Source organism: Pan troglodytes, chromosome 1 (assembly GCF_028858775.2).
Source record: "Pan troglodytes isolate AG18354 chromosome 1, NHGRI_mPanTro3-v2.0_pri, whole genome shotgun sequence".
NCBI lineage: Eukaryota > Metazoa > Chordata > Mammalia > Primates > Hominidae > Pan > Pan troglodytes.
This window is the reverse complement of record NC_072398.2, coordinates 93,293,541-93,307,892: the sequence shown is the minus strand read 5'-3', so window position 1 is coordinate 93,307,892 and position 14,352 is coordinate 93,293,541. Positions and strand designations below refer to the sequence as shown.

Sequence of the window (14,352 nt, the reverse complement as noted above, 5' to 3'; positions counted from 1 at the left end):
CACAAGGTCAGGAGATCAACACCATCCTGGCTAACATGGTGAAACCCCATCTCTACTAAAAAATACAAAAAATTAGCCAGGTGTGGTGGCGGGCGCCTGTAGTCCCAGCTACTTGGGAGGCTGAGGCAGGAGAATGGCATGAACCCAGGAGGCGGAGCTTGCCGTGAGCCGAAATCGTGCCACTGTACTCCAGCCTGGGCGACAGAGCGAGATTCTGTCTCAAAAAAAAAAAAAAAAAAAATCATTCTTTCACTTTTCATTTAGTTTATTTACTTATAACAACTTTAAGTAACCCTTGATCAGGTAGCAAATGTGCTGTCATTTTCCATATGTGTTTTTCCTGTCTCCTCCCAAGAGGTAATCTCTTCAAATGAAGGGGCATTCCATGGCATGCTCCCTAGCATTTGACATGGGTGTCTTGTTCATGGTGGGCACTCAAATTTTTTGAATTCATATTTTCCAGAATATCACATCTCATGGTTATGTTTTTCTGAAAACAACTCTTTTGCAATGATTCCAAAAACTCTACCCACTGATAGGGAAGCAAAGGAAAGCCCAAGTTGTTTAAAAGTTTTGTATTATGTCATACAAACTGTCTTCACATACAAGTGCATTAAAAAAATTTTCCCCGCCTCCTCCTCCCCAAACATCACAGTAGACCAATTCTTGCTAATATATGACAAAGTTAAAACATATGTCCCCTCTGAATTCTAAACAGCTAATTCTAGACACTAACATCTGGATCTTATAATTTACCGGTCTGGTATGGACATGAACAGTTCCAGTGCCTTTCAACTTATCCCTGAATTTTTCTCTTCTCAAAGTTCTAGGCAGTAATTTTAATGCCCTCAAATTAGATAAAGCTGATTACTCAGAGCTTATAAATTAGCTACACTTTATGACACTAAGAATAGAGCTATGACTTATGCATATCATACCTGTCAAACTACCTAGCACCACGAATAGAACTAATATTAATGGATGGACTAATACAAGGATCTAATATATGACAGTGATAGTCTTAAAAACACCGATTTGTTATTTTCCTTATATATAATCCAAATTCCTTTCTATCCTTCTGGCAATGTTTCTACTGCCTGACTACCTTAAATAATTATATAGTGTCAATTTCTTGCTTGGGCCAGGTGGTGGCTCATGCCTGTAATCCCAGCATATTGGGAGGATTGCTTGAGCCTAGGAGTTCGAGATCAGCCTGGGCAACATAGTGAAACCTCATCTCTATTTAAAAAAAAAAAAAAAAAAAAAAAAAAAAAAAATATATATATATATATATATATATATATATATATATATCTCTTAATGTTAATAACAATTCCCTAGGTCACTAGTAATAAGAAGCTATGGGCTTTAAACTTAAAAGGTGCTAAACCAGTTTAAATGTAAAACATTCTCATAATAGAATTGCACTGTATTTCTTTTCTACTTTGATGCTTTTCCAAAGTGCTATAGTTCCTGTGAGATTTGTGTCCTGCACAGAATCAAATGCTAGGTCTTTCACTTTTGGATGGCTGAGTACCATAAAACATGATTTATTTGGTAACAAAAATGTTTCCAGGAGTTTAAAAAGGGACCACTACTCAGAGCTAAAAAAGTTCTAACAGTCACTTTTTTAAAAAGCTAGTTTATCATTTGTTTATAAAGAAAAACACAACTCTGTCCTACTTCCTCTAATAAAAATGGAAAATATTAAGATGAGCTGTGTGCTTATAAAGAGGTGCTACACAAGTCATCTTACGTTTCTAGTCGACACAAACATTGCTTCAGTGACACTTAATATTCAATACATGATGCATTACTCTTAGCATTTTTGCATTTACTCTCCGCATATAACAAGGTCAGATATCAAAACAGTCCTGATCTTAGACAACTCACTACCAATATTTAAAGCTGTTTCCTCCTAGGACTACAGTTCCTAAACTATGCACAGGGAGCAAAGTGGTATTCCCTTAGGATAAACTTGGTCAAGGCTCAGATAACCCTGAGATGAACTTAGCAAAGTCCTTGTAAAGAAATCTTCAGATGGGAAACTCCACCTATGTGAATTTTAAAGCTTTAAGACTGACCCATTAAACAGAAATAGCAGATTTTCTCAGAGCACTGAGTCTAGTGATTGTCCATGTCAAGGAGGCACACACACAATTTTACCCACACCCCTGACGTCTCTTCTGTATGGAAAATGCAATCAGTGATGAAGGGCCGAAAAAACATCTTGCCAGCTGTAGCTCTTTTACAGAGCACAAAGTGGGAGGAAGCAATTAATATAAATGTGTTGGTGTGTGCATCTGTGGGGAAAAAATAAACCTGTACAAGGCAATGGCTGATCCAACTATGAATTTTGATTAAACACGTTTAGTAATACAGTTATGATTCCCAAAATGTCTACCTTTGAAGGTAAAACAAAAAAGAAAACCCTGAAATGAAGAGCAAAATAAGGTTCCCAGGAGAAACCTTCATCACATTTTATATGCTTCTGGCTGTTCTCACTTATCCCGGTGAATTTGGGCCAAATGTGTACTTCTTAGAAAAGCGAAGCTTGTACTGAGAATACTGTTCTGAACCTACCTTTTTAAGTCCCTGCAAACACATAGCCCAACTTTCCCAAATCTCACCACTCCATAGTCTGCAACAGGTGTCAGCCTCACAGGTATCTGCTGAAATTTGGCACTGATCTCATTAGCCCCAATTTCCCTACATGATTTTTGTTCTGTCTCTAGGAAGCATAGTGTGAATAGAAGAGACTGAGGTCTTTCTCTGGGATAGTCCCAGGATATTGAAATTGAAGGATAATGTGGAGTGCAGAGCCAAAAACTTCCCTTGTGAACTTAGTCAAACACACATGGTATACATATTCTCCTGGGTATAAACAAATTTACATTAATTAATAGCGCAACAGAACCCAAAACATTGGTAGAACAAATTCTAATGTGACAATTTAAAAGCAGACAGTGCTCCACTGGGTTAATAAGTCATACTTAACTAAGAGACAATACTTTAAATACCACATCATTAAAAACTCCTAGTAGGCATGTCCCTCTTATCAGTTAAGTGAAAGAGCAAGCACCATACTCAGTACTGCAGGTTACTGGACTGCTTTGATACAGCACTGCAGTTCACAGATAAACACTTCACATCTTCTCTTCAAGTTACTGAATCTTTCTTCTTCCGGAATGGTGATTTTAGCCTCTTCCATACACTGTTTTTGGGCTTAGATTTTTTCTCCATGGCCAGTACTGCCTCCTTTTCTTTCCTACGTATCTCCCGTACAAGGGCATGGAAAACATCATCAATATAGTAGCGGTATGCAGCAGATGTCTCAAAAAAGGGACAGCTGAATTCTCGGGCCAAGGCCAATCCTTCTTCCTTGGTGACCTTTAAAGGCAAAATGTGAGAAAAGATAACGGTGAAAAACAATTAAATTGTCCAAAAACCTGAATGCACCACCACCTTAACACAAAGAAAGCTTCTCAACTCTGGAGGTGTTCAAGCATACAGCACTAATTTTTGTAATTTTAGGAGGCTAGATTACTTCTAAGGTTTCTTATTCTGCCTTCAAATGATATGATTCTATTTCTAGTCTACTTTTTTTTTTTGAGACAGAGTTTCGTTCTTGTTGCCCAGATTGGAGTGCAATGGCATGATTGTGGCTCACAACCTCGGCCTCCCGGGTTCAAGTGATTCTCCTGCCTCAGCCTCCTGAGTAGCTGAGATTACAGGCATGCGCCACCACACCTGGCTAATTTTGTATTTTTAGTAGAGACGGGGTTTCTCCATGTTGGTCAGGCTGGTTGTGAACTCCTGACCTCAGGTGATCTGCCCACCTCGGCCTCCCAAAGTACTGGGATTACAGGCGTGGGCCACCGTGCCCGGTCTCTAGTCTATTTTTAAGATACTTTTTGGAACAGGGAATAGTTTTAGATATCAAATACACAATCTTAATTTTCCCCATACTTTTTATTTTAAGAAAGATAAATAGGCTGGGCTTGGTGGCTCACACCTGTAATTCCAGAACTTTGGGAGGCTAAGGTGGGAGGATTGCTTGAGCCCAGGAACTTGAGACCAACCTGGGCAATATGGTGAGACCCTACTTTTACAAAATTTTTAAAAATTTAGCTGGGGCCGGGAACGGGGGCTCACGCCTGTAATCCCAACACTTTGGGAGGCTGAGGCAGGTGGATCACTTGAGGTCTGGGGTTCGAGACCAACCTGGTCAACATGGCAAAACCCTGTCTCCACTAAAAAAAAACTAGCTGGGCATGGTGTTGGGCACCTGTAATCCCAGTTACTCGTGAGGCTGAGGCAGGAGAATCGCTTAAACCTGGGAGGCAGAGGTTACAGTGAGCCGAGATCGCGGCACCGCACTCCAGGTGTCACACTCCAGCCTGGGTGACAGAGCCAGACTCCGTCTCAAAAAAAAAAAAAAAATTAGTTGGATGTGGTGGTATACACCTGTGGTCCCAGCTACTCAAGAGGCTAAGGTAAGAGGATCACTTGAGCCCAGGAGGTCAAGGCTGCAGTAAGCCATGTTTGCGCCACTGCACTCCAGCCTCAGTGACAGAGCAAGACCCTGTCTCAAGAAAAAAAAAAGTTGGGTGCGGTGGCTCACGCCTGTAATCCCAGCACTTTGGGAAGCTGAAGCAGGCAGGCAGATCACCTGAGGTCAGGAGTTCAAGACCAGCATGGCCAACACGGTGAAACCCCATCTCTACTAAAATAAGAAAGAAACACTAAACAATACAACCATGAAACTGATCGCCGGGATTGCAAATCTAATTGGGAAAAGAGTTGAGCAAACAGCTTGGACTGTTTGGAGTTGTTGCCTTACTTTTTAATATGTATTTATAAAGTATTCCAGCAAAAGAGGATGTAGCCTCTGGGAAAAAACAAACATGTTACAGTGTTTTTTGTAGATTCTCGTTCTGTATCTCATCACAGTGCCAGCCCTGTTTTTAGCGGGAAAGGATTCAGGAGTAACATTATTATGCATTCTGAATTGGATGCATATTCCTAACTACTGTATTTGTTACCAAAAGCGGTTCTACAAATGCTACTGAAAAAAATCTGGAAATTCCTAATGTCCTGAGTATTAATAATAAAGTTTAAAAATGCTTTTATATCAAAAAAAAAAAAAAAAGAAAAGAAAAATTAGCTGGGCATGGTGGCAGGCGCCTGTAATCCCAGCTACTTGGGAGGCTGAGGCAGGAGAATTGCTTGAACCCAGGAGGCAGAGGTTGCAGTGAGCCAACATCATGCCACTGCACTCCAGCCTGGGTGATAAGAGTGAAACTCTGTCTAAAAAACAACACAAAACAAAAAAACGCTGGGTGTGGTGGCTCACATCTATAATCCCAGCACTTTGGGAGGCCAAGGTAGGTGGATCACCTGATGTCAGGACTTCAAGACCAGCCCGGCCAACATGGTGAAACCCCGTCTCTACTAAAACACAAAAATTAGCTGGATGTGGTGGCAGGCACATGTAATCCTAGCTACTCAGGAGGCTGAGGCAGGAGAATCGCTTGAACTCAGGAGTCAGAGAGGTTGCAGTGAGCCTAGATTGCGCCACTGCACTCCAGCCTGGGCAACAGAGTGAGACTCTGTCTCAAAACAACAAAATTAAAATAAAAATTAAAAAAAAAAGAAAGCTGGGCGCGGTGGCTCACGCCTGTAATCCCAGCACTTTGGGAGGCCGAGGTGGGAAGATCATGAGGTCAGGAGTTTGAGACCAGCCTGACCAACATGGTGAAACCCCGTCTCTACTTAAAAATACAAAAATTAGGCCGGGCGCGGTGGCTCATGCCTGTAATCCCAGCACTTTGGGAGGCCGAGGCAGGCGGATCACGAGGTCAGGAGATCGAGACCATCCTGGCTAACACGGTGAAACCCCATCTCACTAAAAATACAAAAAATTAGCCGGGCATGGTGGCGGACACCTGTAGTCCCAGCTACTCGGCAGGCTGAGGCAGGAGAATGGCATGAACCTGGGAGGCGGAGCTTGCAGTGAGCAGAGATCGTGCCACTGCACTCCAGCCTGGGCGACAGAGCAAGACTCCGTCTCAAAAAAAAAATTAGCCGGGCGTGGTGGCATGCGCCTGTAATCCCAGCTACTCAGGAGGCTAAGGCAGGAGACTCGCTTGAACCCAGGAGGAGGAGGTTGCAGTGGGCCGAGATTGTGCCACTGCACTCCAGCCAAGGCAACAGAGTGAGACTCCGTCTCAAAAAAAAAAAAAGAAAAAGAAACACAAAGGAAGGGAAAGAGATATATGCTTACACTAAAATATTGAAAACTATTAGGAGCCCATAATTGATACATCTAATTATGGATATGCCATAATTTCTACTTTTGGACAGCTAGACTGTTTCTCATTTTCTGCTACCATAAATAGTCTTGCAATGAACATGTTATATATAAATCCCTAAAAATTTTTTCCAATGGAGATTAACAGAGAAGCATTATGAATTTGACTACTATCAAACTACTTCCAGCCAGGTGCTGTGGCTCACACTTGTAATCCCAACACTTTGGGAGGCCAAGGCAGGAGGATCACTTGAGTCCAGGTGTTCAAGATCAGCCTGGGCAACATAGTGAGATCCTGTCTCCACAAAAAGTAAAAACAATTAGCTGGGAGTGGTGGCACATGCCTGTGGTCCCAGCTACCCTCAAAGCTGAACTGGGATGATTGCTTGAGCTGGGGAGGTAGAGGCTGCAGTAAGCTATAGCCCCAACCTCACTGCAACCTCCACCTCCCCAGGTCAAGGGATCCTCCCACCTCAGCCTCCCAACTAGCTGGGACCACATGTGCATGCACCACTATGCCCAGCTATGTTTTTTTGTATTTTTTGTAGAGATGGGGTTTTGCCATGTTGCTCAGGCTGGTCTCAAACTCCTGACCTTAAGCAACCTGCCCACCTTGGCCCCGCAAAGTGCTGGTGTGAGCCACCTCACCCAGCCTGATTTTCTATTTTAAGGCAAAAAAATCTGTAAGCCAAGCCAAGAATCTGTAAGCCAAGAAACAAAAATGACTAATTGTATAAGATTATAGACAGTATTTTCTTCTCTATCCTCACCTGTCTTAGCTGTTTGAGGTCTGACTTGTTTCCCACAAGAACCACAGGTGTATCGTCAGTACGTCGGACTCGATAAATAAGCTGTTTAAACTCACGAACTTCATGGAAACTTCGACGATCCGTGATAGAGTAACAGATGATAAACCCTTCTCCTGCCCTCATATACTGGTCCCGCATGGCTGTAAACTCTGCCTAGAGGGAAACAAGGGTCATTATGTATTGACGCAATCTAGCCCAACTACACACACAATTAGCTATTTCTTTCAGATTAAAGAAAACGCATGTCGATTACCTGCTATCCTGAGTCAGAGTGCATGAAAAATTAAGAGAGATAAACTATTGATCTTCTCTGTGTAGGCCTTCCCCTCCCCTTTGCTAGAGTAAAAAAGCCTTTACTCATAACATTCTGGGATTTAATACCTGTCCAGCTGTATCCAAAATGTCCAGATTGGCAGGCTCATCATCAATACGGATCCTGATCTTATAAGCATCTTCTACAGGAGGGAAGAAAGGTGTACTATAAAGTCATAAATGCCGGAAGAAATGCCTATTTAAAACTCATCTTACAGAGTAGTACATTGTATCCAAATTCATTAAATGCCCACATTTTCTCAGGAAGCATGCTAAATCCACTGAAATACATAAACTGAGTCTTCAACTGAAGTTTTTTTTTCCACATAGGTGATGATGTAGTTTATTCACAGCTGAAGATTTCACCTACAATTCTAAGCTAAAAAAGGATTCTGAGAAGATGTCTTTCTTAAAAAAATTAGGCTATCTGGGCACAGTGGTAACTGCCTATAATCCCAGCTACTTGGGAGACTGAGACAGGAGTATTGTTTGAGCCCAGGAGTTCAAGACCAGCCTGGACAACACAGCAACAGCTCATCTTTTTTTTTTTTTTTTTCTTGAGACAGGGTCTCACTGTCACCCAGGCTGGAGTGCAGTGGTGCAATTTCGGTTCACTGTAGCCTTGACTTCCCAGGCTCCAGTGATTCTCCCACCTCGGCCTCCCAAGTAGCTGGAACTACAGGCGTGCTACCACCATGTCTGGCTAATTTTTTTGTATTTTTGGTAGACATAGGGTTTTGCAATGTTGTCCAGGCTAGTCTCGAACTCCTGGGTTGAAACAATCCTCCTGCCTTGGCCTCCCAAAGTGCTGGTATTACAGGTGTGGGCCACTGCACTCAGCCGAGACCTCATCTCTTAGGGGAAAAAAAAAATTAGGCCTGAAAAGTAACTTTACCATTTATTAAATTGTTATTATCTACCAGACATTATACTAAGTAACTTATATATATTAATTCTTCAATAATCACAATAATCCAATGAAGTAGGCATTATTACCTCCATTTTACAGCTAAAGAAAATTCAACTTGAAAATATTAATGTCTTCTCTAAATTACAGTTAATTAGTGACAGAATGAGGATTAAAATCCAAGACTGCTGAACTGAAAAGCATTATTAACCATGTGTTATACTTCCTCCTCAATACTACAAAAAAGGAAAAAAATATATAATTCACTATTTTTTTTTTTTTTTGAGACAGGGTCTCACTCTATCACCCAGACTGGAGTGCAGTGGCATGATCTCGGCTCACCACAACTTCTGCCTCCCAGGCTCAAGGGATTCTCCTGCCTCAGCCTCCTGAGTAGCTGGGATTACAGGCACATGCCACTATTGCCCGGCTAGTTTTTGTATTTTTAGTATAGACAGGGTTTCACCATGTTGGCCAGGCTGGTCTTGAATGCCTGACCTCAAATGATCCACCTGCCTCAGCCTCCCAAAGTGTTGGGATTACAGGCGTGAGCCACTGCACCCAGTCTAATTATTTTCTAAATAATCCACAGTTTCGTAATTTCTCTTTTCTGAAAGCAAATTTCTTTATGCATATTACTATAGTAACCTTGGAAAATATAGAAAACTAAAAAGAAAAAAAAAGCCACGCAATATTTCATTCACTTAACAACTGCTGCTTACATCTCAATGTATTTCCTTTTAACATTTTTTCTTGAATTCCTGCTTCTGTCTCTTCCTCAAAGATGAAGAGCTCATTAAATCAATGCTTCTCAATTATTCATTAGGATTAGTGAGTTGTGAAATCTACTTAATGGGCCGGGACCAGCATTAAAATAAACAAGCAGAAACCTAAATAAAAATAGAAAATACCAGGCCAGGCGCAGTGGTTCATGCCTGTAATCCCAGCACTTTGGGAGGCTGAGGCGGGTGGATCACCTGAGGTCAGGAGTTCAAGACCAGCCTGGCTAATGTGGTGAAACCCCATCTCTACTAAAAATACAAAAATTATCTGGATGTGGTCACAGGCGCCTGTAATCCCAGCTACTTGGGAGGCTGAGGCAGGAGAATCGCTTGAACTGGGAGGCGGAGGTTGCAGTGAGCCAAGATTGTGCCACTGGACTCTAGCCTGGGCAACAGGAGTGAAATTCTCCGTCTCCAAAAAAAAAAAAAAAAGAAAGAGAGAAAATACCAGAGTGGGTGAGGTACAGTGGCTCTCACGCCTGTCATCTCAGTGCTTTGGGAGGTCCAGGTGGGAGGATCACTTGCGCTCAGGAGTTTGAGACCAGCCTGGGCAATAGAGCGAGACCTCATCTCTACTAAAAATCCAAAAATATTAGCTGGGCTTAGTGGCCTACGCCTGCAGTCCCAGGTATTTGGTAGGGTGAGGCGGGAGGATCACCTGAACCCAGGAGGTCCAGGCTGCAGTGAGCCAAGATCACAACACTGCACTCCAGCATGGGCAACAGAGTGAGACCCTGTCTCAAAAAGAAAAGAAAAGAAAAGAAAATATCAGAGTGCACCAGATGTAGTGAGGTAAAGTTTCATAATATTTTAGCTACACATACACATGCGCTTGTGTATATAATTTATATATACATATGCACACATTCATATGCTTTTTTTTTTTTTTTTTGAGGCAAAGTCTCACTCTGTCACTCAGGCCGGAGTGCAGTGGTGCAATCTCAGCTCACTGCAACCTCTGCCTTCTGGGTTCAAGGAATTCTCCCACCTCAGCTTCCTGAGTAGCTGGGATTACAGGCATGCAGCAGTAACACGCCCAGCTAATTTTTGTATTTTCAGTAGAGATGGGGTTTTACCATGTTGGCCAGGCTGGTCTTGAACTCCTGACCTCAGGTGCCTTGGCCTCCTAAAGTGCTTCGATTACAGGATTGCAGGCTCAGGATTACAGGCGTAAGCCTCCGCACCCGGCCTTGTATGCTTTTATATCTCTACCAGTTACAATGTAAAGTTTTTCTGAGTTTACAGCCAGAGCTTGAAATCAAATGCACTAAATTAGAAACTCAAGGACAGAAACCTCATCTTTTTGATCACCACTGTACCCTGAGGGTAAGCAGTGCTTGGCACATAATAGAAACTCAGAAGACATGAGTATTTGCTGTTGAATCAGATAATATTGCCAGGAGAGTAGTTAACTGGAGGAAAATTGATTAAAACAGATAACTTGGCCGGACGCGGTGGCTCACGCCTGTAATCCCAGCACTTTGGGAGGCCGAGGCGGACGGATCACAAGGTCAGGAGATGGAGACCATCCTGGCTAACACGGTGAAACCCCGTCTCTACTAAAAATACAAAAAATTAGCCAAGCGAGGTGGCGGGTGCCTGTAGTCCCAGCTACGCTGGAGCCTGAGGCAGGAGAATGGCATGAACCCCGGGGGGCGGAGCCTGCAGTGAGCCGAGATCATGCCACTGCACTCTAGCCTGGGCGACAGTGAGACTCCATCTCAAAAAAAAAAAAAAAAAAAAAAAAAAAACAGATAACTCTTACAGGAGATGAGTACTTGAGTTTTACTTTAAAGAAAGGGAAAGACGCGGCCGGGCACAGTGGCTCACGCCTGTAATCCCGGCACTTTGGGAGGCCAAGGCAGACAGATCACGAGGTCAGGAGATCGAGACCATCCTGGCTAACACAGTGAAACCCTGTCTCTACTAAAGGTACAAAAAATTAGCCGGGCGTGGTGGCGGGCCCCTGTAGTCCCAGCTACTCAGGAGGCTGAGGCAGGAGAATGGCGTGAACCCGGGAGGCGGAGCTTGCAGTGAGCCAAGACGGCGCCACTGCACTCCAGCCTGGATGACAGAGTCAGACTCCGTCTCAAAAAAAAAGAAAGGAAAAGATGCTTTTGGAGTTCTCAAGTACATATGCGTAAGCCCTAAATTCATTTTATTCCTAGAACTCCCGCCATAATTTGAATCTCTGAACAATTTTTTTTTTTTTTTTTTTGAGACAAAAGCTTGCTCTTATCCCCCAGGCTGGAGTGTGATGGCACTATCTCGGCTCACTGCAACCTCCGCCTCCCAGGTTCAAGCAATTCTCCTGCCTCAGCCCCCGCAGTAGCTGGGATTACAGGCACCCAGCACCACGCCCGGCTAGTTTTGGTATTTTTAGTAGAGATGGGGTTTCACCATGTTGGCCAGGCTGGTCTCGAACTCCTGACCTCAGGTGCTCCACCCGCCTCGACCTCTCAAAGTGCTGGGATTATAGGCATGAGCCACCGCGCCTGGCCTGAATCTCTGAACAATGTTCTAAATTTGATATAGTACATGAAAAAGTCAAGACTTTTTCTATTTTTCCCATCCCTGGAATCATGTGCTGTATGAAATGACCATACCAAAGCTGGGCCACCACAAAACATTATTGGCTTTGCGGGAAACAGAGCAGCAGAGGCCTGACCCAATGGAAATCCTTCCTAGAGAACTAGGATCATGGCAAAGAGTGTCACATACTGAAAATAATAAGGCCTGGCACAGTGGTCACGCCTGTAATCCCAGCACTTTGGGAGTCCGAGGTGGGCAGATCACGAGGTCAGGAGATTGAGACCATCCTGGCTAACACGGTGAAATCCCATCTCTACTAAAAATACAAAAAAAAATTAGCCGGGCGTGGTGGCGGGCGCCTGTAGTCCCAGATACTCGGGAGGCTGAGGCAGGAGAATGGCATGAACCTGGGAGGTGGAGCTTGTAGTGAGCCGAGATTGTGCCACTGCACTCCAGCCCGGGCAACAGGGTGAGACACCGTCTCCAAAAAAAACAAAAAAAGAAAATAACAGTACAGCTGACTTTCGGTGCCCTCTCCCATTCCCACATCCATTTTTCTTTCATATTAGGATACAAACCCTTAGAATCAAACCTGCTTCCTTATGGTTTAGGAATGACAGTAATGTTCTTAGTCTTTGTAGAGACTAGCAATTAAAAAATAAAAAAGTCAAAGCAAACAAAATGACTTTTTTACTCTACTAGCGTTCTGCAACAAGAGTTAAGGACCATGAAAGACATCGGAGGGCTAGGCACGGTGGCTCACGCCTGTAATCCCAGTACTTTGCGAGGCTGAGGTGGATGGATTACTTGAGGTCAGGAGTTTGAGACCAGCCTGGCCAACATAGTGAAATCCCATCTCTACTAAAAATACAAAAATTAGCCTGGTGTGGTGGCAGACGCCTGTAATCCCAGCTACTCAGGAGGCTGAGGCAGAATTGCTTGAACCCGGGAGGCGGAGGTTACAGTGACCGGAGATCGCGCCATTGCCCTCCAGCCTGGGAGACAGTGCGAGACTCCATCTCAAAAAAAAAAAAAAACAAAAAAAAACAGACAGACATGGGAGAAGACATTACTACGTAATGAACTTAAGGTATAAGGAAGTAAACGAAGAGCTCCAAGTGCAAGATGTCCAGGCTTGGCATGTCTGGGTTGTAAGAGTTCAGCAGCCTGGCTCTACTTGTTTCTCTGCTTCCTTTTGTGGAAGTTCAAACCAGCTGACTCACAGTTACAGAGCGAGTCTCAAGTCATACCCTTAGAGAAGTGACAGCAAGAAAAGGCTTCGTTAAGTGGCCTGTATACAACCATAAAAAAATACAACAAAGAGAGTTGTCCCATTAATGTTCAGTAAGAGACAAAGACTAAAGATGGCTTATGACATAAAGTCTGAAAAAAAAAGAAATATTCAGTTGCTTACCAACTGCTGATACCCTTGTTTCTAAATAAATCTGAATTAGACTCCAAAAAAGCCTCAAAATATAAATAGTTAGAAACTACTGATATTCATTATGATATTTTTATGGGGTATATTTGGAAACATAAGTGATGATCTGGCTTACCAATGGTGGGATCATGATCTTCTGGGAATCGGTGGCTGATGAACTGCATGGTCATGGCTTCAAAAGAAGAAATAAAAGTCAAATCCTCACAAAGGCGACCCACAGAGAGAATTTTAAGTATTAACATTGCAAGATAGCAAGTATCCCATCTGGTCATTTAAGTACTTTTCATCCATGCTTCCTGTCAAATGGAAAATATTACCTACCACTCTTCCCTACACCACCAGCACCCAGCATCACTAGTTTGTACTCCCGTGAGAGCCCAGCGGGGCTGCTACAGCAGCTACCAACTGGGCGAGTTCCAGAATCCATTGTCCTCTTGGGGCCTTCCTGGGCTGCCCCGAGGAAAAGCCACCTAGAAAAGGAGGAGGAAATGCTTAATCCAGGATGGAGACACCACGGCGACAGCCCTCAAGCCAGTGCCTTACCTTTCCATACATCTTCTGGCCTGTCCCTCTTACTCTGGCCTGTCCCTCTTGCTCACCACTGCACCCTTTCGGGTGGCCCTAAGAAACCCCCACATCTTCACCCTCCCTCCTAGACAGTTCAGTCACATGACACATCACAGGTTTTACTTTTTCCAAAGAGAAAAATAAAAAGATACAAATAAATTTAGGTCTCGGCACAATAGGGACAAGGAGAAAGTTTTGGGAAGAAAGGGATGCGGCCCCTTAGGCCGCAGGGGTTCTCTCGCGTCTGCGGTACCCAGAGGTTCCGCCCCCTCCCCATTCTCCTCCGAACCCCCTCCCCACCCCCAGCTGCTGCTCCGCCGCCAGACTCCCCACCCCTCTGCCTCACAAGCCGACGCCCTGCTGCTCCTACTGGTCAGTGGGGACTGGAACACCACAGCAGGTCGGCTCACGCACTTCGTCTTCCTTCACTCGCGGAGGCTCCGGCACTGACCTGTGACCCCTCCCGCAACCGGGTAAGATGGCGCCACCGGCACCCGAGTCGCGGAAGGAGGGGCGGGGCCACTCAGTGACGCCCACAGCCTGCCCCGCCCTCTTCCCGCCCCTCCCAGGTCCCTAAAACCCAGTTCCGGGACCCACCGCTGAAGGTCCTCTGGTCACCTACCCAACGTAGGGTGTATGCACTCACAGACAAGGGTATTTAATCACGAGTAGAAAGTAAATTATTTACA

At 44.1% G+C, this 14,352-nt stretch overlaps 1 protein-coding gene across 5 annotated transcripts; it reads right to left on the bottom strand.

Moving 5' to 3' along the window:
* Nucleotides 1-560: 560 nt before the first annotated feature.
* RIT1 (Ras like without CAAX 1) lies at nt 561-14,200 on the bottom strand. Of its 5 annotated transcripts, none has more exons than XM_009433965.4 (6): nt 14,034-14,200; nt 13,418-13,566; nt 13,212-13,268; nt 7,504-7,577; nt 7,084-7,275; nt 561-3,390 (listed from the first exon to the last, which is right to left on the bottom strand). In XM_009433965.4, exons 2-6 carry the CDS (start codon nt 13,521-13,523, stop codon nt 3,160-3,162), a joined length of 660 nt encoding a protein of 219 aa, XP_009432240.1. In that variant the 5' UTR covers nt 13,524-13,566; nt 14,034-14,200; the 3' UTR covers nt 561-3,159. The 5 variants fall into 5 exon arrangements, with proteins under 5 accessions (XP_009432240.1, XP_009432256.1, XP_009432248.1 ...); XM_009433981.5 differs by having other exon boundaries at nt 14,010-14,178; XM_009433973.5 differs by having other exon boundaries at nt 13,997-14,164.
* Nucleotides 14,201-14,352: the final 152 nt, after the last annotated feature.

Bases quoted from the DNA above. Each gene is read 5' to 3' on its own strand.
- RIT1 (XM_513868.9), bottom strand. The intron at 7,578-13,211 runs GTAAGCCAGATC...TCCCTCCTGTAG, and splicing joins AGATCATGATCCCACCATTG to AAGATGCTTATAAGATCAGG. The intron at 3,391-7,083 runs GTGAGGATAGAG...TTGCCTTTAAAG, and splicing joins ACCTCAAACAGCTAAGACAG to GTCACCAAGGAAGAAGGATT.